The 19,688-nt window shown below is 52.1% G+C and overlaps 5 protein-coding genes across 8 annotated transcripts; 3 read left to right on the plus strand and 2 right to left on the minus strand.

Annotated features, from left to right (window-relative positions):
• Positions 1-1,219: 1,219 nt before the first annotated feature.
• J3458_002811 (uncharacterized protein) lies at positions 1,220-3,421 on the plus strand (the record flags this gene model as incomplete). Its single annotated transcript, XM_066117400.1, has 5 exons — positions 1,220-1,661; positions 1,762-2,022; positions 2,076-2,365; positions 2,448-2,722; positions 2,846-3,421. 5 exons carry the CDS (start codon positions 1,220-1,222, stop codon positions 3,249-3,251), a joined length of 1,674 nt encoding a protein of 557 aa, XP_065977185.1. The 3' UTR covers positions 3,252-3,421.
• An 847-nt stretch (positions 3,422-4,268) lies between these two features.
• SNF1_1 (Protein kinase) lies at positions 4,269-7,275 on the plus strand. 2 transcript variants are annotated; one of them, XM_007814340.2, is made up of 4 exons: positions 4,269-4,912; positions 4,997-5,832; positions 5,895-6,545; positions 6,642-7,275. In XM_007814340.2, exons 1-4 carry the CDS (start codon positions 4,494-4,496, stop codon positions 6,932-6,934), a joined length of 2,199 nt encoding a protein of 732 aa, XP_007812531.2. In that variant the 5' UTR covers positions 4,269-4,493; the 3' UTR covers positions 6,935-7,275. The 2 variants fall into 2 exon arrangements, with proteins under 2 accessions (XP_007812531.2, XP_065977186.1); XM_066117401.1 differs by having other exon boundaries at positions 5,895-7,275.
• ICL1_1 (isocitrate lyase 1) lies at positions 7,254-10,325 on the minus strand. Of its 2 annotated transcripts, XM_066117402.1 has the most exons (4): positions 9,263-10,325; positions 9,046-9,201; positions 8,646-8,988; positions 7,254-8,412 (listed from the first exon to the last, which is right to left on the minus strand). In XM_066117402.1, the coding sequence occupies exons 1-4, from the start codon at positions 9,491-9,493 to the stop codon at positions 7,502-7,504; spliced, it is 1,641 nt and encodes a 546-aa protein (XP_065977187.1). In that variant the 5' UTR covers positions 9,494-10,325; the 3' UTR covers positions 7,254-7,501. The 2 variants fall into 2 exon arrangements, with proteins under 2 accessions (XP_065977187.1, XP_065977188.1); XM_066117403.1 differs by having other exon boundaries at positions 8,646-9,201; positions 9,263-10,139.
• Positions 10,326-10,665: 340 nt separating this feature from the next.
• NTH1_1 (alpha,alpha-trehalase nth1) lies at positions 10,666-13,874 on the minus strand. 2 transcript variants are annotated; one of them, XM_066117405.1, is made up of 4 exons: positions 13,357-13,874; positions 13,240-13,298; positions 11,307-13,176; positions 10,666-11,247 (listed from the first exon to the last, which is right to left on the minus strand). In XM_066117405.1, the coding sequence occupies exons 1-4, from the start codon at positions 13,449-13,451 to the stop codon at positions 11,100-11,102; spliced, it is 2,172 nt and encodes a 723-aa protein (XP_065977190.1). In that variant the 5' UTR covers positions 13,452-13,874; the 3' UTR covers positions 10,666-11,099. The 2 variants fall into 2 exon arrangements, with proteins under 2 accessions (XP_065977190.1, XP_065977189.1); XM_066117404.1 differs by having other exon boundaries at positions 13,240-13,303.
• A 3,900-nt stretch (positions 13,875-17,774) lies between these two features.
• J3458_002815 (uncharacterized protein) lies at positions 17,775-18,224 on the plus strand (the record flags this gene model as incomplete). The annotated part of the gene is made up of 1 exon (XM_007814338.1): positions 17,775-18,224. The coding sequence occupies one exon, from the start codon at positions 17,775-17,777 to the stop codon at positions 18,222-18,224; it is 450 nt and encodes a 149-aa protein (XP_007812529.1).
• Between the last annotated feature and the right edge of the window lie 1,464 nt (positions 18,225-19,688).

Consider the following 19,688-nt stretch of genomic DNA (forward strand, 5'->3'; position numbering starts at 1 on the left):
AATAACGACATCATGGTACGGATATGTGAAATGATAATATCTGGTTAATGGAATCTGTTGTCTTATTCCTTCATAACTGTGTCCCCTTGGAACAGGAACACCGGTCTCAGACCCTCAAGAGTCTTCTGTTCAGCTGTGTCAATTATCGGGTGGCATTGGGGGATGAAGAGTAAAATCATACGAACACTAAATGCCTGTTGTTGTTTCCTGCAGGCGGCAGTATAACGATTGCTGTTGTCTTGAATGAGCGACTTTTATTGTTACTCACATGTCTTAGTTGGGAAATGTCACGCATTGATAGACTGTGTAACGGTTTAAGCTGAATGTATTGACAAGTAGCTAGACGACCACTACGAGTATCCAAGGGTCAAGAGGAAAAGAACAAAAAGGAGAGCTCGAGGAGCCCCCTGGTGATACGCCTTTGAGAATCTCCAGAGTCCTACCAAGTCAATAATTTCCAGCTTCTCGAATGATGAGTCGCTGTGCCGGCTCTTGATGGAGCGGCTCAGATCAACACCGAACCCGTTCGAGTCCGTCCCCAGGCTTCCGGGAAAATTAGAGACACGCAGACCGGAGCTCCTGTTAGAGACTGTCCTGTCGGAAATCCCGAGTGACCGCCAACCTTGGGCTCAGAAGCTGATTTCGTGGATGCTGTCGGCTGTCAGGCCATTAAGGACGGTTGAGTTCTGCGTCGTCTCAGATCTGTGCCTCTGCCCGGTCAAAAAGACTGATGACACGGACCCAAGCAACGCGACTGCTCACGACACCATTGCGCACATGCTGCAATTGTTCGGCGGGTTCCTTGTCGTAGTCCAAGATGAGATTCAGTTCTGTCTTTCAGTCATTCATCCGTGGCTTGGGTCCAGTGAGTTCGAACAGCAACAGCCGGGTTCCAATAGATGGTATTTGCGAAGGAACGCGACCGTCATTTGGACATTCTGTAGATTTGTTTGGTGCACTTGCACGATGACAGTGGCTAAACAGGTTCAGGTGCTTTACAACTACCATATGCAGTTGAGTTTTGGAACAGACATTTGACACAGGCTGGTCCACTTGATGATGTCTTGGAAACAGTCTTCAATCATCTTCCGAACTTGAAACGATGGATCGACGCATATTCTGCGTTGCCGGCTTTCTAAAAGATTCCCGTGGGTAGTCGAACGCCTTTCTTGTTGCAGCACACTTTGGACTTGATAACCTCGTCACGTGTCTTTTAGAAATGCACAAGAATGGTGTTCAATCGCGCGGCCTGGCCTTGGTCGAGGCCGCGAGGAAAGGCAAGCTCTCTACTCTTCGTCTTATCCTCGGTTCATATCCGTCGGATCTGGATTTTGACCATGGTTACTTGCATAGTGCCTTCAAAGTTGCGGCATCCAGTGGAAACCTAGATTTGTTCCGAGAGTTGGTGCATCACATTTCCAAACCACCTCATGACACTCCCAGGAGAAAGCCCAGAGAGGAACACACAACGACACAGCAAGCAGAACAATCTAGTAGCAGTAAGGATTATGCGAACAATGTCCTCGAGGACGAAGAGCTGAAGAATCAAGAGGCGTCAATCTTCTTAGAGCGCAATGACCCGTTGCTTCGGTTGGCATTCCCACTGTGCCGTGCTTCCTCGCTGGGCATGGAAGATATTGTTGCCAAACTCTTGGCCTTGGGTCGGATCCCAACCTCCAAATGCACTACTATTCAACCATATGGCACCGCTCCATCTTGCTCGTCGAAGCCGCCATGCCGGCGTTGCTAAACTATTAGTAGATGGAGGTCCAAGTTTGGCCGCCAAGACAAAGCTCGGCGAGACATCACTAGATATTGCCGCCGCATTCGGCGCACAGGATGTAGTAAAAATGCTCTTGGATAATGGAGCTGCTGTTGATGGTAAGGATAACTCTGGTTTGACGCCCTTGCAATCTGCATGCGAAAGCGGGCATTTCCTAGCAGCCGACCCTATTCTCAAGCACAGGAAAATGCAGGAATGTCTACCACCCGAGGCTGACGACCAGTGGAAATGCCCACCACGTACGTCAACACCAAATGTTTCTACGAAGCGCTACAATACTGACTTGTCCTAGTTTTCGTGGCAGCAAGCGACGATTACCTCGAGGCCACCCGGTACCTCATCTCAAAAATGGCAGACGTCAACACGCGTGATGGGCATGGTCAACCCCCCCTCTGGATCGCTGCGCTTGGCAGCCACACCGAGACTGTGCGAGTTCTCGCCGAGGCCAACGGAGATGTCAACGATGTGTGTGGCGACGAGGAATGGCTGCCGCTGCAGGCTGCCTATCAGCACCGGGCCACCATCAGGGCACTTGTTGGCCTTGGTGCGGATACAAACAGGGAAAAAAGGAACGCCGCTGTGGTATGCTATCCTGCTTGGTCGAGTCGAAACCTGCAAGGTGCTTCTCAACGAGGCCAAGGACTAGCCTGACCTAATACGCCAGTCGATCCAAGACGCAGTGGTAGGTGCTGTCATCGACGGTTTCAAGGATACGGCTTCATTGATGCTGGAAGCCGGAGTGGATGTGAATACCGTAAATGAGCACGACCGAACCCTCATCAGCCTTGTTGTCGCTGCCGGGTGCAAGGTGGACGGAATCAACAAGTCCAAATTTACACCCCTCATGGTCGCAATTGTGCGAGGAAATGATGAGGTTGTCAAATATCTCCTTACAAAGAATGCCGTCACGGCTACACTTTCTTACCATGGAGGTATTGGGTACACCTTTGCATGTTGCCTGCGTATGTGATACTTCACAAACGGTCAGGTTGCTGCTCGAAAGTGGCTCAGACATCAAGCTTGATTGCCCGAGTGCCATGGCACGCCCTTGATAGCAACCAGCCTCCGAGATGAGCGCGAAGACGATGCAGACAAAGAGGAGATATTCAAGCTTCTCCTCGAAAGGGGCGCCGACCCTACCCTCCGTGGGCGCTTTTCAAGTTATCCCATCATCACCGCCAGCCTAGACTGCAAGAGCGGTATCATACAAAGCCTCCTGGATCACAAGATATCCATCGATGTGCAGGATGCCTGTGGCAAGAAACCAGCGCACGTCGCTTGCTGCAACTCCCTCGAGGTTCTAAATCTGCTCCAGGTCCCAGACTCGGATTTCGCCGTCAAAGACGCCATTGGCCGGGTGCCCCTCCATTATGCCGTTCTCAGCAGACAAGTCGACCTTGTGAAAGAGGTGTTGGTGCGCTCTGTGCGAGTCGGTGTTGATGTCAACGTCGGGGATAAGGACGGTTGAACGCCTCTTCTCTGGGGGCGCGTGCTGCGAACATCTTGATATGGCAAGATAGGCGAGCGGCATACCACGATGGAACAGTCACTTTCCTGCTTGACAGTGGTGCAGACCCGCATATTTCTAGTTGAGGACTTTTAGGCGACTAGACTGCGTTGGAAGTTGCCCAGTATCATGATTATGAGAGGTTCGTTGTTCCAAGACTCGTAGCCAGGCCTCATGCCATTTTTCCCATGGTCGTTTGTTGACGCGTGCGTCCCCTATGATTAGCATTCCTGGCCTTGCGGAGGCGAATGTCTCGTCCCAAAGGCCAACTTCGAGACGGAAAAGGAGGGGAAGGCGGAATCAAGGATGGTTCTGTGATTGTTGCGAATTAGAACTGTGGGGGGTCTACTTAATTGCACAAGCTGTGATGACTACACGCTATGCTTCAATTGCTATAAATACAACTCCATCGTGCACCTTGCTCATGACTTTAGGGACGCCGGGGACGACTGGGATGAGGAGGAAGATGCGGCTGAGAAGACGGAGTCTGGGCCAAGTGGGACTGCAAGAGGGGATGCTGTGCTAGTCGAGGAAGAGGGTCCGCTATATCACTTTGATGATGAGATTGTGGGCGATGATGGCTCTGTGTGAGGCTGGGAGGTCTCCGAATAATGAGGGCGTTGTGGAAGACTATTTGCTGCGCAACCAGTTACATCTGAAAGATTGCTTGTTATGAGGGCAGCCATCAAGCCTAGCCGAGAGGAACCATGTGAAACAATCGTCTCCTGCAGGCTTGCAGGAGTCATTGGGGCGATCGTAGCGTAATGTCGAGCGATTAATACATGTTGTGATATTGTACGTGCAGCTTTGTCGTCACAAATTCACAATACGGGCGGCAAGACGGAGAGTCGCCAGCTTTCGTAGTGTCACGTGAGACACTTGGCAGACCAGTCAGCCCCGATGTACCAGACCTCTTTGCTGTACCCCTCCACTGCGGTAACCACCCGAAAGCCATTGGCAATTTGACCCAGGCCGTATCAACCACACCACACGACAATTAACTCATCCCCCCACCTTCCATGGTCCTGACCTCCTCCGTCTTTGCAGCCTTCAGTACTGCACCATCTTCATCATTACCCTCCCGCCAGCCGGTCTGACTCGTCTGTCTGCACCTGCGCATCATCATCAAGCCGTATCTGCGTCGCGGCGCCAACCGCCCATTGCCAGCGATCCTGCCATCCTCCAACTAGTCCCTCCCCCGCCATGGCCCCTCGAGGAGGCTTTGAGGACGAAGAGCTCACCATCTCCCTCTCCTCATCCCACGTCCGGCGCCAGCAGCAGCAGCAGCAACAACAGCAACAACCGACACAGCATCACCACCGGCACCAAGGACGGGACGATGCCACCAGGTCCCCCAAGCTAAGCGGCGGCCGTCAAAATGCCATGGAGTCGTTGCGGGACAAGACCAAAACCGAACAGCGCATCGGCGCCTACAAGATTGTGCGAACCTTGGGCGAGGGATCTTTTGGTAAAGTGAGGCTGGCCATTCACCAACTCACCGGACAGCAAGTTGCTCTCAAGATTATCGCCCGTAAAAAACTCATCAGTCGGGACATGGCCGGCCGCGTCGAACGGGAGATTGAATACTTGCAGCTACTGCGGCACCCCCACATTATCAAGCTGTACGTGATGCTTTGATGCCTCCTCTTTACATTTCCGCCATGCATGGACAAAAAATGACAGGGTGGTTGACCGACATTATACAGATATACCGTTATCAAAACCCACAACGAAATCATCATGGTGCTTGAGTATGCAGGCGGAGAACTTTTCGATTACATCGTGCAAAATGGCCGTATGAAGGAAGCCGAGGCACGGCGCTTCTTTCAGCAAATGCTGTGTGCTGTCGAGTACTGCCACCGTCACAAAATTGTCCATCGCGACCTGAAACCGGAGAACCTGCTGTTGGACGATAATCTGAATGTCAAGATTGCCGATTTCGGCCTGAGCAATATTATGACGGACGGCAATTTCCTCAAGACGAGCTGCGGAAGCCCCAACTACGCTGCGCCTGAAGTTATTGGCGGAAAGTTGTACGCTGGTCCCGAGGTCGATGTATGGAGCTGCGGCGTGATTTTGTACGTCCTTCTGGTTGGACGATTGCCGTTTGACGACGAGCATATTCCCAGCCTGTTTGCCAAGATTGCCCGAGGCACTTACAGCATCCCCCAGTGGATGCCGTCGGGGGCGGCCAATTTGATTAAAAGGATGCTTGTTGTCAACCCCGTGCAGAGAGCTACTATTGAGGAAATCAGGCAGGATCCATGGTTCCTGACGGACCTGCCAGCTTACCTCCAGATGCCTGTGGAGGAGTTTTTCAACACTGGGGTCGACCCCAACAAGGCCATTCAAACTAGGGATATAGCTCCGAATGCCCATGTTCAGGTGCAAGAGAGGTTGCACAACGAAGTCACGGAGAAGATTAGTAAAACTATGGGTTACGGCAAGCTGGATGTTGAAGAAGCCTTGCAGTCCGAGGAGCCTTCGGCTATCAAGGATGCTTACATGATTGTGCGGGAAAACAAGCTTATGCAAGTCAACCGTAAGTCTGTTTCCTAAAGCCACCGCATGTCCATGCCGTGAGAGTGCTGACTATGATTCCAGAAGGCCAAGAACCGTTGACGCCGGAAGTTGAGGAATCATCATCAAGCCCGATGCTGAGCATGTCCTCTGCTAGATCTGGCGCGTCGGGTGGAATCTCACCTCGACCATATGTCAGCAAGGTTGGTATTCTGCCGACAAGCTTGCCGACATACCACAAAGACTTCATCGAGAGGCTCAAGGCGGGGCTTAATTCCCAGCCGCCTCAAGTTTCTGCAGTTCATGATGAACCACCCACGGCGAGAACAGACGCGGAGAAGGAGGAAGCGGCCAGACGACTCAAGCCACATGCACGGGTTCAGATGCGGCTCGAGGAAGGCAGCAAGCGCCCGCAAGGCATGACACCAATCAATCCACCCAAGAAATCGAAGCCGGTTCGGTGGCAGTTTGGTATTCGGTCTAGGAATGCTCCGTGGGAGGCTTTGCTCTGCATCCACAAGGCACTGCACAAGTTGGGCGCCAAGTACATTCCAGACGAGGAATATTCTCAGGTGCATAGCAAGGATAGCGAGGCACCAAGCGGAGACGGCAGCTTTGCGGACGAGTACGACGGCACACCACTGCAACGGGAATCAAGCTCGAGTTTGGACCCGGCCAAGCGGTACCAGCTTCCAGCCGATCCATGGCACATTAAAGTGCGGTGGGAGTCTTCCAGTAGGCTGATTCTTCTTCTTCTTCTTCTTCTTCTTCTTCTTCCTTTTCCCCCTCATTTTTGAAGATGAATAAAGGCTAACTCATGTGTCTTTGCAGCACTCAAAAAGCATGTTCAGACGCCGCCCGAAGGCGTGGACAAGGTGCAGGGTGGCACGCCAGACAGTTACCACATTCTAGCACAGGAAAATCCGAACAAGAAGGAGTTTGTAGCCCTACACCTGGACATTCAAATATATGAGATGGAGCAAGGGGTGTACTTGGTAGATTTCAAGTCTTCAGGCTACGAGACGCCCGAGGGCAAGCTACTTGAAGAGAAGGAAGTGACGAGTCCGTTCCCGTTCCTCGACATGGCAGCAAGGTTGATAATGCAGTTGGCCGAGGCGGACTAATGGGGGAGGTAGAAGGTGGATTTTGGTGGTGGTTAGAGGAGCCTGAAATGTCATGACTAATGAATTTTACGCCGCTGTCGCAGAGTGCGGGCCTTGGTATTCCTTTTTTTTCCTTCTTCTCTTTTTTTTTTTCAAATTCTTCGGAGTACGGAGTCTGTACAGACAGCTTGCCTCCAGCGTTGGTGGGTTTTAGGCAGGTCAGTGAACGGGTACTTAGAATGGGACGGTGATTATACCCGCATTGGTGTGGTGCTGTGGCGAAGCTACAAAAGCTGAGCAGAGTGTCGAGCAGCGGTGCACATAGAAAACACTTTATGTGTGTAAATGTAACTGAATATCTCTACCATGCTGCCACCTACTAGGTGGGGATTTTTGATTCATGTACAAAAAGATCAATGACGTCGGGCAAATCGACACGGGCCACTGGCCAGGATGAAAAACGATGCCCCTCTCCCACGAAACAATATCTCTACAAGCAACCACGTGCGAGGCACATTTTTCTCTTCAATTTTGTTCCCCAGATTTAAAAAAAAAAAAAGCAACTTGTTCGGCAAACACGGTTCATTCTCAGTGGAACTGGTCCTCGGTGACGCCCTTGCCCATGGCGGCGGTGGAGCTCACGCCGCCGGTGACCATCTTCTGCAGCTCGTCGACGTACGAGGCGCCGCTCCACTTCTGGTGCTTGACGACGTCGACGCCGCCGTCCATCTCGGGCTCCTGGACGAGCTCGCCGTAGGCGCGCATGCCGTGGGCGGCGTAGGCGCGGGCGAACTGGTCGCTGATGAGGGCCGTGGTGTGCAGGCCGGCGAGGGTGATGAACTGCCAGCAGTAGCCGAGGGCGGCCAGGCGCCGGATGTACGTCTCCTGCTGGTCGCGCGGCATGGCGGCCTTCCAGTTGAAGGACGGGCTGAGGTTGTACGCGAGCTTCTGCTCGGGCCAGACGGCGTGCACGCCGTCGGCAAACTCCTTGGCCTGCGCGAAGTCGGGCAGCTTGCTCTCCATCCAGACGGCGTCGCAGTAGGGCCCGTAGGCGACGGCGCGGTTGACGGCGCAGTCGCACCCGCCCTTGAGGCGGTGGTAGCCCTCGCGCGTGCGCGGCGCGTCCCAGTCGAAGAAGACGTCGGCGCCGAGGATGCCGCGGGCCACGGCGCGCGCCTCGCCGTTGGACCTGCCCTTTGCCTGGGCGAGGTACTGCCGCCTGAGGGCGTCCTTGTCGGGCGACGACGAGGCGGCGATGGCCGCGAGCACGGCCTCGTCGAAGCGCATCAGCCTGGCGGACGCGAGCCACTCGTCCTCGATTCGCTGCAGGGCCTCGCCCGTCTTGCCCGCCTTTTCGGCCGCCGTCATGAGGTCGTTGAGCGGCTGGAGCGACGGGTTGGTCGAGCCGAGGATGAAGGCGTGGTCGCGGGGGTCGATGGTGGTGGTGATGAGCGTCGCGGCTTCGGCGTCGGTGCGCGCCACGGCAATCAGGTCCGTGCCTTGGGGAGGGACTGTCAGCTACCCATTCTGGCGAAACAAGAGATGATTTTCTTTTTCTCTTGGGATTTTTTTGCTATTTTGGTCGGTCGTCGTCTTGGGCATGACTCTTCGTGAAGCAAGGTGGGGGAAAGGGGCAACATTCACATGCCAGCTCCGTAAGCTGTCACGAGCATCGCGACAGTCAAGGCACAATTACACGCTTATGAGAGAAAGGAAAAAAAGCGCAGCTCACCCATAATGTCGGCCTGCGCACGAATAGCCACCAGTCGGCTAATGTGCTCGCTAATGGGCACCAGCACCTTGCCCGCCATGTGGCCGCACTTCTTGGTGCCGGGCGCCTGGTCCTCGATGTGGATGCCGGCGGCGCCCTTCTCGACAAACAGCTTGGTGAGCTTCATGACGGCCGTCAGGCCGCCGTGGCCCGTGTCGGCATCGGCAATGATGGGGCGCAGGTAGTCGACGTTGGCGACCTGGCCGCGCTGGGCCTTGGGCGTGCTGAGCCGCTCCTGGCGCTGCTTGCGGTCGTGGAAGAGCTGCGCCATGAACAGGTGGCCTACCTTGTTGGGCACCGTCGTCTACGCACACAGTCAGCATCACCGTGGTCTTGTGGTCTTGTGCTCGGCCAGCCATACGTATGGGTAGTCGGCCAGATCGGGGCCGGGCTCGTCCGACGCCGACGCCGTCGAGGACGACTGCCAGCCCGAGACGTAGACGGTGTCGAGGTACTTGGCCATCTGGGTGACCATGGTGGGCTCCAAGCAGCCGTAGGTGTACGAGGCATCCTTGTTCTGCCGTTGCTCGTCTGTCAGCTTGCTGTGTCAAGTGCCTTTGCCGGGTGTCATGTCTGACCTTGAACCGGCCCTCGAGAATCTTCCACAGCTTCTTGGCCTGCGCGTTGCTGGGATACTCAATCTTCAGGTGGCCTCTCTTGGAGACAATCTGCTCCGCGGTAAACGGCCGCTTGGTGTACCTCCAGCGCGAGTCGGCCCACCAGCTCTTGACCTGCGCGACCTCCTTGGCGAAGAGCTCGTCTTCCACGTCTGGGTTGACGGCGGGGTTGACCATGTTGTTGGCGGCCATGATTGCGGCTGTCTGCTGTTCACGTTTCTTCTTGTTATTTGGCCGTTGGATCAAGGGCTGTTTTGTCAGGGGCGGGCAAAGATGCGAATCTAGGGATCCAGCAAAAGTAGATTCGCCTAGATGGGTCAAGGATACAGAGATCTGGGGTGAGGGAGGGGGAAACAAGGAGCAAAAACAAGAAATAGGAAAACAAGCAGTTCTGGAGGCACGAGAGGCAAAGTTAAGAGTCACCGCTCGGCATGTCCCCAAGGTCTACATACGACTTACACCTCGGAACTTGGCCGCCCCACGAGCTTGCCGGCCAGTGCTGGCAGGACAGTGTGGTTGCGTCCGTGGCTCGGGATAGTCCGGACAGTGTCTGTCGGATTCCGCACGAAGATCGAGAAACATGCGGCCATGCGCTTGTGGCGTATACGCTTCGTTTGAATCTCTGACGCCCTCTGCTCTTTGGCGCTCGGCTCAAAGGCTCGAGTGCTCTGCTGAATGCACGGCGGCCTGGCCAATCAGAGCCGTGGCAATAACACCCCCGTGCCGCCATTGACCGAGGTTGGACACGGAGCGATGTGGTTCTTGGTGGCTCCGAAGGGTCCCCGTGTGTCCTTGTCCAAGCGTCCATTACTTGTGCCATGGGGTCAAAAAAGGTTGGAAAAAAAAAAAAAAAAAGAATACTGCCATCGAGAAAACACACGCAGCTTAGTCTCTCAATACCAATTGCTTGCCTCGTGAAGCAATTGCACACTTTGCCTCTCAAGCCAGCCTGGAAGAATAACCTGCTTCGTCTTGCATCTCGGCACGAGAGCGCCCCACACTGTGCATCTGCTTTCCCTCCTCCCCCACACTACGACAACCTCAGGCACTCATTGGACGGCCCTCCATTGTACGCCACGACGCCCCCCGGACACCAATTGATCCAGCCCTCCATTCCGGCGCAGCGGAAGTCCTGGCATGTGAATGAATCGGCACCGGCGCGGCCAGTCATCGTCACCTCCGCCATGTGTGTGCCATTCATCTGCTGGATCGAGACAGCGATGCAACTCGACTGAAGTTGCCCGTGATATCCGTTTTATCCACTGCACTCACGTTGCACCTCACCGTGCAGACCCGACGCTTCTTGGCACAAAGCCCTCGCATGACTGTCCTTTGCAACCTGTACTTATAACCATTTCACTTTTGGCAAGTCTGGACAAAATATTGTAAAGGGCTTGTTTTCCCTCTAGCTGAAACGGGGACCACGGACTACGGACCACGGAGGACAGAGGACAGAACAACGGCCGGACGGGGCCCCTGATCGACGCCTCCCATCTTTGACAAGGAACAGTGTCTTGGCTGACATGTCCGGAGTCCAATATTGAATGACGGCTGTCACATGATGCTCCTTGCTTGACCATCCTGCCGCAGACGTCCAGGGACCTTTGTCATGTGCTGACTCCTGTTCTTCACCCCATTCCTTCGACTTCGTGTTGAGACCAATCTGGAAGATACGCTACACGTTTCATTGAGAGGGCAATTAATCGGTAACTACCTTGGAACCCACAGACACACACGCTGTAGCAATGCCATTTCACGCTCTCTTTACCCGCCACCTTGAGCCGCTTCATGCCGCTATTCACGGCAAATCAGCCAATTCCTTCTCCAAACTCAGTTCAATTGCCTTGATAAACGTCGGGTACGGTGTCAGAGTACCCAAGGCGCGACGCATATGGGCATTTACAATCTGCAGACCATACACATAACTGGCATTAACCCAGCCAAACCTAGACTCTTGTCAGCGTCGACCGTCGCGGCAAAGCAATCATCACGAGATAAAACGTACCCTTCTTTGGCAACACCTTTAAAGTCCAGCCCTTGGTTACCATACTCGGCATCCACACGATGAGGATCGGCTGGTCGCGTCACGTCATACTTTTCCACAACGACACCGTTGAAATCAACAAACGCCTTGGTAATCATAAACAGCCACTTGTAGGCCAGACGCTCGGCCTCTTCTGTGAAGCTATACCGGAGCAGACCAGTCCAAGCAAGCATCTGCTGAGGAGCCCAGCCGTATGGGTAGTCCCATTGTCGGTTGGGACGCTCGAGTCCGATATCCCCTCGAGACTTCTCAGTGCCAGCCAACAGACCGCCGTACGCTTCAAATCGCGGCAAGCCCTTCTTAACCATGTCGGCTGCCTGCTTCGGCGTAGCAATGCCCGCCCACAGAGCCCAAAACGTGGTTGAGCTTTCGTAGTTGCATCGCTCCCGCTTTGCAGTGTCGTAATCAAAAAAGACACCCTGTTCTTCGTCCCACATCAGCTTGTCGACAGTGAGCTTGCGTCGCTTCGCGCGTCGATCCCAAGCTGCAGAAGCCAGCACTTCTCCCGGCTGATATGGCGTCCTATCGCAGAACTCGCCCGGGATCACAAGCTTGTCGTCAAAAACATTGCGGATTGTGCGCGCAATGTCTGTTTCGTATTTGAACAAAAGTGAGTTGAGATCAATTGTGGCAAGGTCGGCACAAATGCCTTCGAATCGATATGTAGTGTCATGCCCAGACTCTCGCACTGCTCGATCGTGCATAAAATAGTCATCCAGTTCAGGCTCTTTGATCTCGCCATAATTGTACGCGCGAACAAACTCCTTGAACTCCATATTGTGCTTCTTGACATACGGCTCAAGAATGTGCACAAAATGGCCAGCCTCAGTTTCCGGAGGCACACCAAGACCCTCTGGCCGATATCTCGACAAACCAGTGACCGGGTCAAGCCGGGGCTCACATGTCCAGACACTGTGGTACTCCTTTATGGCGGCTAGTATCGACCGTCTGAGGAACTCCTTGGCGTCTGGTTCATGCTTGATTTTCTCGTACACACGCAATGCCATGTCGGTTAAGAATGGAGGCTGTGATCGGCCAAGATAGTACGAGCGGGTAGCATTGAGTATCTTTCCGTAGTGTTCAATGCAGAAGCAAAAGTTCAGCACCATTGACTTTGCCAAGTCAACCCTGTCGTTGACCAACAGGCCAAGTGACTCCATGTAGCTGTCCCAGCCGTATAATTCGTTGAATCTTCCTCCAGGTACTACGAACGGGAGGCCCCGTAGCGTCTTTCGACCCGTTTCAGGGTCCACAACCTGTTCGGTTTCGACCGCCAGTAGGCCGGGCTTCTCGTTCATGTCCCGGATCAGCTCGGGTGTGATCTTTTCAGGGAGCTGCTGGACATCTAGACGAATCTCAGGCCGCTCCTCGGCAACTTGCTTGTAGTATTCATACTGCTCCGGCACTCCAGCAGGGACGTAGATTCGTGGTCGAGGATCATCTGTCCAATCCTTGGGGTCTCGCGCGGCTATTTCGATACTGGATGCATCGATACGTCTAGTCAGGCCATCCCAGAAGTGGTCACGGATCAGGCGGGACAGACGATCCACTGGGTTCTCATTTAGCCGACCCTCATCGAGAACGATTTGTTTCCGCCCGTATTCTTTTGCCAAGGTCAATTCCTGCAGTAGATTGGAGAGCATATATGTGCCTCGGACTTCGAAACGATTGTGGCCAGCAGAAGCTGCGGTTCGTAAGGAGAGCACTTTGGGGCCTTCGTCCTCGATGGTAATTTGCATATTGCCATCGGTATCTTCTTGTGCTTGCAAGCTTTCGAGAGTAGGGTCGACTTGGATGAGGAATCGGCGGCCTTGGGGCAGAGAACTCTCGTCTATTTTCAGAATTAGATATGTTGATTGCGCTCGATGGAAAGAAAGGAAAAGTGTAGTCTCACCGTGGCTGCCTCTTCTGTGTGGTTCACGCAGGCCGTTTCGTTCAAACTGCTTCATCAAGCTGTTCTATGTACAGTCAAAATTTGTATCCACGACGTCGCAAACAAGTGGAACAATACCTGAGAGTATGTACGTGTCCGGGAGCCAAATCGGTTCTGATGTCGCTCTTCAGAAGCATAGTATGTCTTTGCGTCGTCAAACACATTGTAGTCATCCGAGCCACGCGCTTGGTGGTTTGTCGTTCCCGCCATGGTTATGACGAGGGCGCAGACTGACGAACGTGGAGGTGGCCACAGAAGACTGCCGTGCAGTTATGAAAGGAGGCTTGTAGCGACAGTGGCAGATGGGTGATGGGTAACCAATGCAACAAAATCCAAAGATAAACTATGGCAGGCTGGAAGGAATGGCGTCTGCGTCACGGGGACGATAGCGAGATGAGCTAAGATTGAGCTCCGTCGTCATAAAAAAAAAAAAAGTGTCGCCGACACCGAAGTGGTCTAGTTAAGAGTGGAGATGTTAGAGGGGGCTTGCGGGTAGCTGACTCATGTCTAGTGTCAGATTCGTACTACGGAGTACTCAATCCCAAGTTGTGGGGTATGTTCCCGGGAGAGTTTCAATTGATGACAAGAGATGTCAGATGGATAGTTTGGAGAGGCACGAGGCACGCGGAGGGCTTTGTTCTTATCGGAAGACTCACAAGTGGTTCCAGTGAAGAGGAAGGCGGTGACGATACCGTGCATAGGCTGGCCCGACCCACCAATTCAAATGTCACGTTGATCTGGTGTGTGAGTGGTCACAACGGAACATTGAAGTGGGCCTACCGTTGACCGGGGACCAGGATGGAAGAGATGGGAGGACAAAATGGTCTCGGCTCCAAACCGCATTCGGCGCCTTGGGGTCGTCAAAGAGCAAATTCGATCAATGGCATTTCAGTGTGCCATACGGGGCATCCGGCTACAATTTCAATGAATGCATTCATTGAACGCTAGGACAACTCATTTCGTACCGAATACTAGGCTCTCCAATTCTGATCGACTCGCATCACCACTCTGTACTCCGTAATGTGTTGCCCTCGCACAGCTGCCGACATCGGCGGCTCTCTCACCACCGCTTCTGCAGGTTGCATGTGGTTTCACATTGTCATCACGTTGTTGTAGTGTTGTAGTGTTGGGTTAGACCATGGTGTCATGGAGCAAAACCATCTACCAATAGTGACCCACGGCCGGAGTATTCCCAAGATGCAGCTTACAAGCGTGTGTGTTCTGGCTCGTCTAGTGGCCATAGAACGATGCAATAATGTGGCATGCATTCATGAATTGATCTTTCACGCGGGGATAATACATACTGTCACAGCCGCTAGCAAAACTCAGGTTTTCTCAGGTTCCAATAGCATATTTTTCTGAGACATTTTGCTTCCTTTTCTCGGCTCGTTCTCGTGCAAACCCGGCCCTCGCCTTCAGACGTCCTAGAACTCACCCTGATCACCACCACTGCTGAGATTCGCTTCACTGTCGGCGCACCAAGGCACCTAGGTGCCTTTGCAAATACATATAGATATATTTAGACATGGACCAGATATCAAGTAACAGCACGTTCAGGGCGACAATACAAGCATCACAGAGCCGCCCACAACACAACCCGGCTCATCCAAGCCTTGTCTGCAGGGACTGACATAATAAATGTAGGAGTAGGCATATCATAGGCGAAATCTCGTAAAGTCACAGAGTATAGATACTTGTAAAGCATTGTGTGAATGTCTCTGATTATTCTAGTTGATCCTGACTAGCAAACCATTACATTTCACATTATATGTATCAAGTATATTTCCTACAAGGTATTTTGCAAAAGCACTGCTTCTTTAGTAAGCATTAAATGCAAACTAAAATGCAGCATTGAAGACTAGGAAGTAATACAGAGGGTATCAGGCCGAAACAAACAAATACCAGTTATTACTGGTGAATGCCTCACCGAGGGTTGTATCTCCTTTTCGACATTGATTTATAATCTGCATAGCCATCGGCAGTATAGCTGTGTGTCTTACATAGATAGTATGATCATTCTACCGAGTTACAAGTTACTAAGTAAACAGCCCAAGATGCTTTATAGACGCTGGTTCATCTCGTTCTCTAATTTCAAACTTACATTATTACACATCCATATATGAGCTGTGCCCTTCTTAAGCAAGCCCCAGCAGCCGTGGGCAAAGCGCTCTGCAATATCGAGTCCGGGACGCGTCATCATATATAGGTAGTTTTCGTTGACTGCCTGGATAGCGTCGCCATAGTTGGCGTAACGCTCGTGTTGAGGTCCAGGGCCGCAATTCACCTTAAAGGGGGGAGGAGCTTCTCTAGGGTAGTGGATCGTATCTAGGTTGCTCTCGATTCTAGTTCCTTTAAGGGCAAGTGCCGTGTGCTATTCAGGCTTATTAGCAACAGAGCCAATCTACAGGGGGGAATGTAAACGCACATAGACTAGGAATAGCAATAAAAGAAGAGATGCAATTGAATTGCTGCCAGCCATGGTAAATTGGGTCGTTATTTGCCAACTGAGGCTCGATTTGTGTACATAAACGAGTGGCTAGTTGCCTTTAGAAATATGTATAAGCTATATGCATGGCGTTACAGTTTGTCGACCGGGAGGCACACTCTACGTGTTTGGGTCCAGGAGACCAAGTGCTGAGAAGGCACCAATGTAATAGGCCGGCACCTGGGCAGAGAAGAATGAATAAATGAAAAACATGAATAAAATAAAAAACAGCCAAGATGGAGGCTACATGCCGGTTTATACTACTTGCAAGCACTTGATCTGTTGTGACGCCACCACGCGACCTAGTCCTACAGGGATCCCCGCATGTATCTGAGCACTATTATGATCTTCACACACAGTTAGCTGCCGTAGCTCTAACAATACAGCATATTATTTTCATCCCGTCCGTGCCTTCATTGCTCTGCTTGTACCGTTATACGATCTATGTATACCCGAGTGCTCCATATGGCACCTACGAGTGGATAAGTGCGCCAAAACAACAGTTCAGCCTTGGTCCACCATCGCGAAGCCACCCAACTGTTTACAGGTTCATGTACTCATTGGACTCTTAGCTACGGAGACTCCTCTAACCACTACAGGAAGCTCCCAAGTACGTACTTTGGGTTAGCGCGGGCACTCGCATCAAAGGCAAAGTTATTAATAGCTCTTTGAGTATGCACGGGATGCTATTAATACAAAAAAGCGATCAAAGAGTTTATGATGTGTGCTCATCGCGCACGTGCCAGCACTTGAGGCATACCTAGGCTCTTGCACCACCAGACATTATCCAGGTATTGATGCGTCTGTAAAATGGTCGAGATAGGCAGACCTTACAGGAAAAGGTTAAGTGAAGACGTAGTATCTTATGTAATCTCCCACTATACCCTAGTCAAAGCCAGGATAGTAGTCGGGCCAGCACATAATCTTTGTCTGCGTGTCTCCGAGAAAGTGCTGTCACCTTGATGTTTGAACAAGTTAGGATTAGTGCCGTCTGTAGTGAATGTCGTGACCTCGGCATGTCCCAAGATAGGAAAGAGCTTGGTTCCCACTTGCGGGCGTAGGCGGGCAGCTCCGTCATTGGCGGCGCTCTGCAGCCTCACTTCTTCCATACAAATCTATTCCCCAGCAGTATACGATGACCTCGAGGAACGAGCCCTATCCTTTTTGACGTGTCTGTGGACCGGAAACGCCAGATACTCTCCCATCTCAAGCCCCTCAACAAGGTCAGGGCGCGGAGCAGACAGGCCATTGCTAAATCCGAAATCTTTCGGAAAGCCTACGCATGCTTAATTGAACGCCTTTTGAGAATTCTGTCTTGGGTACTTCTTCATCAGTTGCCAGCTCGTCTTGACGACTATGGTCGCTTCATTGTCGACATAGTCCTCATACACCGACTCAGTAGGCGAAGCAGTTCCGCGGGGTTGGTCATGTCATTCATGAATACCCTGAAAGTTTGTAGGAGGCTTGGCTGAAAGGGTTCTGCATCGTTTCCCGCGAGATCGAATCTGTCAAGAAATGCCTAGACCTACCTCAACGCCTTACGTGGCGGGTCGATCGCTAGTCTCATCGTCACCCGGACATTCAAGACTGCGTCAGCGAGCAGCTTTCCGTGACCATCGAGAAGACTTTCAGGGTCACACAGTCGCCAGTCATGGTAGTCACTTTCGATACCCAAACAGGACCTAGAAAGGCTATTCTGAAGCTCTATGACCGACGTTTCGGTCCAGATTTCCGCACGATAAACGGTAAATACTCACCTCATACCTCCGAAGACGAAGCAACCTGGCAAGAGTACGCACATCAAGGCAGGGCCCCTGAATTTTTCAACCGAATAGAGCAAGGGCAGGCTGCATCTCTGTTTCTTTGGTCTCCAGACGACTACTAAGAGGACTCTTGGGAAGGCCGCGCACAGTACCAAGGGGGGCTGCAACGTCGAGTTCTCGAGTACTTTGACACAGAGACGGCGACATACGAGAGATTGGCCGACCTTCAGGGAACGTGCATCCCAACGATGCTCGCCCACGTCTACGTATCACAACCCCTGCCCAACCTGGCTCAAACGGAAGTCTACTTCCGTATACCCGGTATCTTAATTCAGCTTATCGACGGCTGTAGTCTTTGGCAGTTGGCCGACCCCTCAAACGTACCCAAAGCAAAAGAGCTGGAAGGCATCGTCCAATCGGCAGTTGATATAGCGAATGCCATCAACGATCACGGCGTCGTCATGAATGACTGCCGACCACAAAATGTCATTGTCGAACGGGACACTCACAAGCCCTTCATCCACGACTTTTCGCAGTGTTGTTTCAAGGAGGCTTGTGCGTATGACCCAGACGACCCAGATGACCAAGTTTATCAGGATGTTGTTTTCTCGCACGGTTACCCGAGGGCGATAGGAATGGTCATGACGACGCGGGTTAAACTGGAACTGGGCTTCCAACTGAATATTCATTATCGCTAGTGAAGGACAATACTGTTTAAAAACCGCTAATAGCGAAGCAAAAAATATAAATCAAGGCGCTCTATCTGGGAGACCCTTGATCCTAACCCTAAACTTGCATCCAGCAGGTTTCGAGTACACGTCGTGACGCAGTGGAGGTACACCGATTCCCTCAAGGTCAGCTCGCCATGCTTCATAGATGACTTGCATGTTCAAGTGAATGGCAGCTTGCCGCTCTGTCAAGAACGAGTCAAGTACAGATACAGTTGGTCAGAGTGTGTACGAGTTGCTGGTGAACACGGAGTTCCAGAATACTCCAAAAGCAGCAGCATCCCACTCAATCTGGAAGAATCTTGTCTCTCTCCGCCCATCGAGCCCTATGCTGACCATCCTGCCCTTCGGCCGTACATTGTTCTCGCTGTGAAAGAGTCTCCAAATTAGACCTGTCTGTTTGGGAAGTCCGAGTTGTCACTTGGTCCAACAGCGTTGACGCATGATCTCAAAGTATCATCAGGATACGCAGTGGACGCAGTGGATTCAGTCAATCTTGGAAATCGCGATGATGAGCCTTCGAAACCACCATTTATTTGAACTTGTAAACTACCATGGTCGTCTACCAAATTAAAAAAGATATCTACTTTACTTTGCTTCTGTTGGCAAAACTACATAGACCCAAATTCTTTGAGATGGACTTACTGTGAGTTCGTCGGGCTGCGTAGCAGGATACTTCAAGTAGCCTTTGGATCTTTGGGATCATTTAGATCTTTTGGGTCTTGCAGATCATTCGGATCTTTTGGGTTTTTCTTCTGCATGGCCTTGGCCTCCTTCAGTTCCACGTTGAGCTTCTTGTATTCGTCATACCACGCCTTCATCTGTGCATTCGTCCCTCCCGCAGTGAGTTGTCCAGTAATGTAGGCCAATTTCGAGGCAATGTCTTGTGCGGAAGGCATCATGGACGATATAAAGTCGTTTGATCAAGAGGCCAGATGTCGATGGGTGTTCGTCGCCCAAGGATGCCGACACGACCAGCGATATCAGACCACAGTAACAAAGCGAAGCACAGTTGGTAAGTCCAAGATGAGTCAAGGTGAGAGATCAAGTTGCGGAGTTGGTGGCGTACGGGGGAGCATGGTGTCGCAAGGGATATAAGGGGGTATAACACATAAAATACCGTGGCGTGGCCACACCCGTTTTTTGGTATTTTTTCGTGTGACACATGGAGGCTTCAAGCCTCGCTGGGCCGTCACTGGCACGTGCACGGAGCATCGCCTGGCTAACGTCTGGCAGCCTGCTAGTAGCCGCATGGGCACTCTTGAGCCCACCAGACCAGACTAGACCATCCCTTTGAGTGTGCTAAGGTCCATTTTTTGTAACCGACCAGGATTTGGGCCAATAGAGATCATTGCATTTAAAGGTACATGATTCCGCTAAGTAATAACTAATGTGATAATAAAGGTACCAGAAATTTCCAGATTTACAAAGAGC

The sequence above is a fragment of the Metarhizium acridum genome (assembly GCF_019434415.1).
Source record: "Metarhizium acridum strain ARSEF 324 chromosome Unknown scaffold_13, whole genome shotgun sequence".
Classification (NCBI taxonomy): domain Eukaryota; kingdom Fungi; phylum Ascomycota; class Sordariomycetes; order Hypocreales; family Clavicipitaceae; genus Metarhizium; species Metarhizium acridum.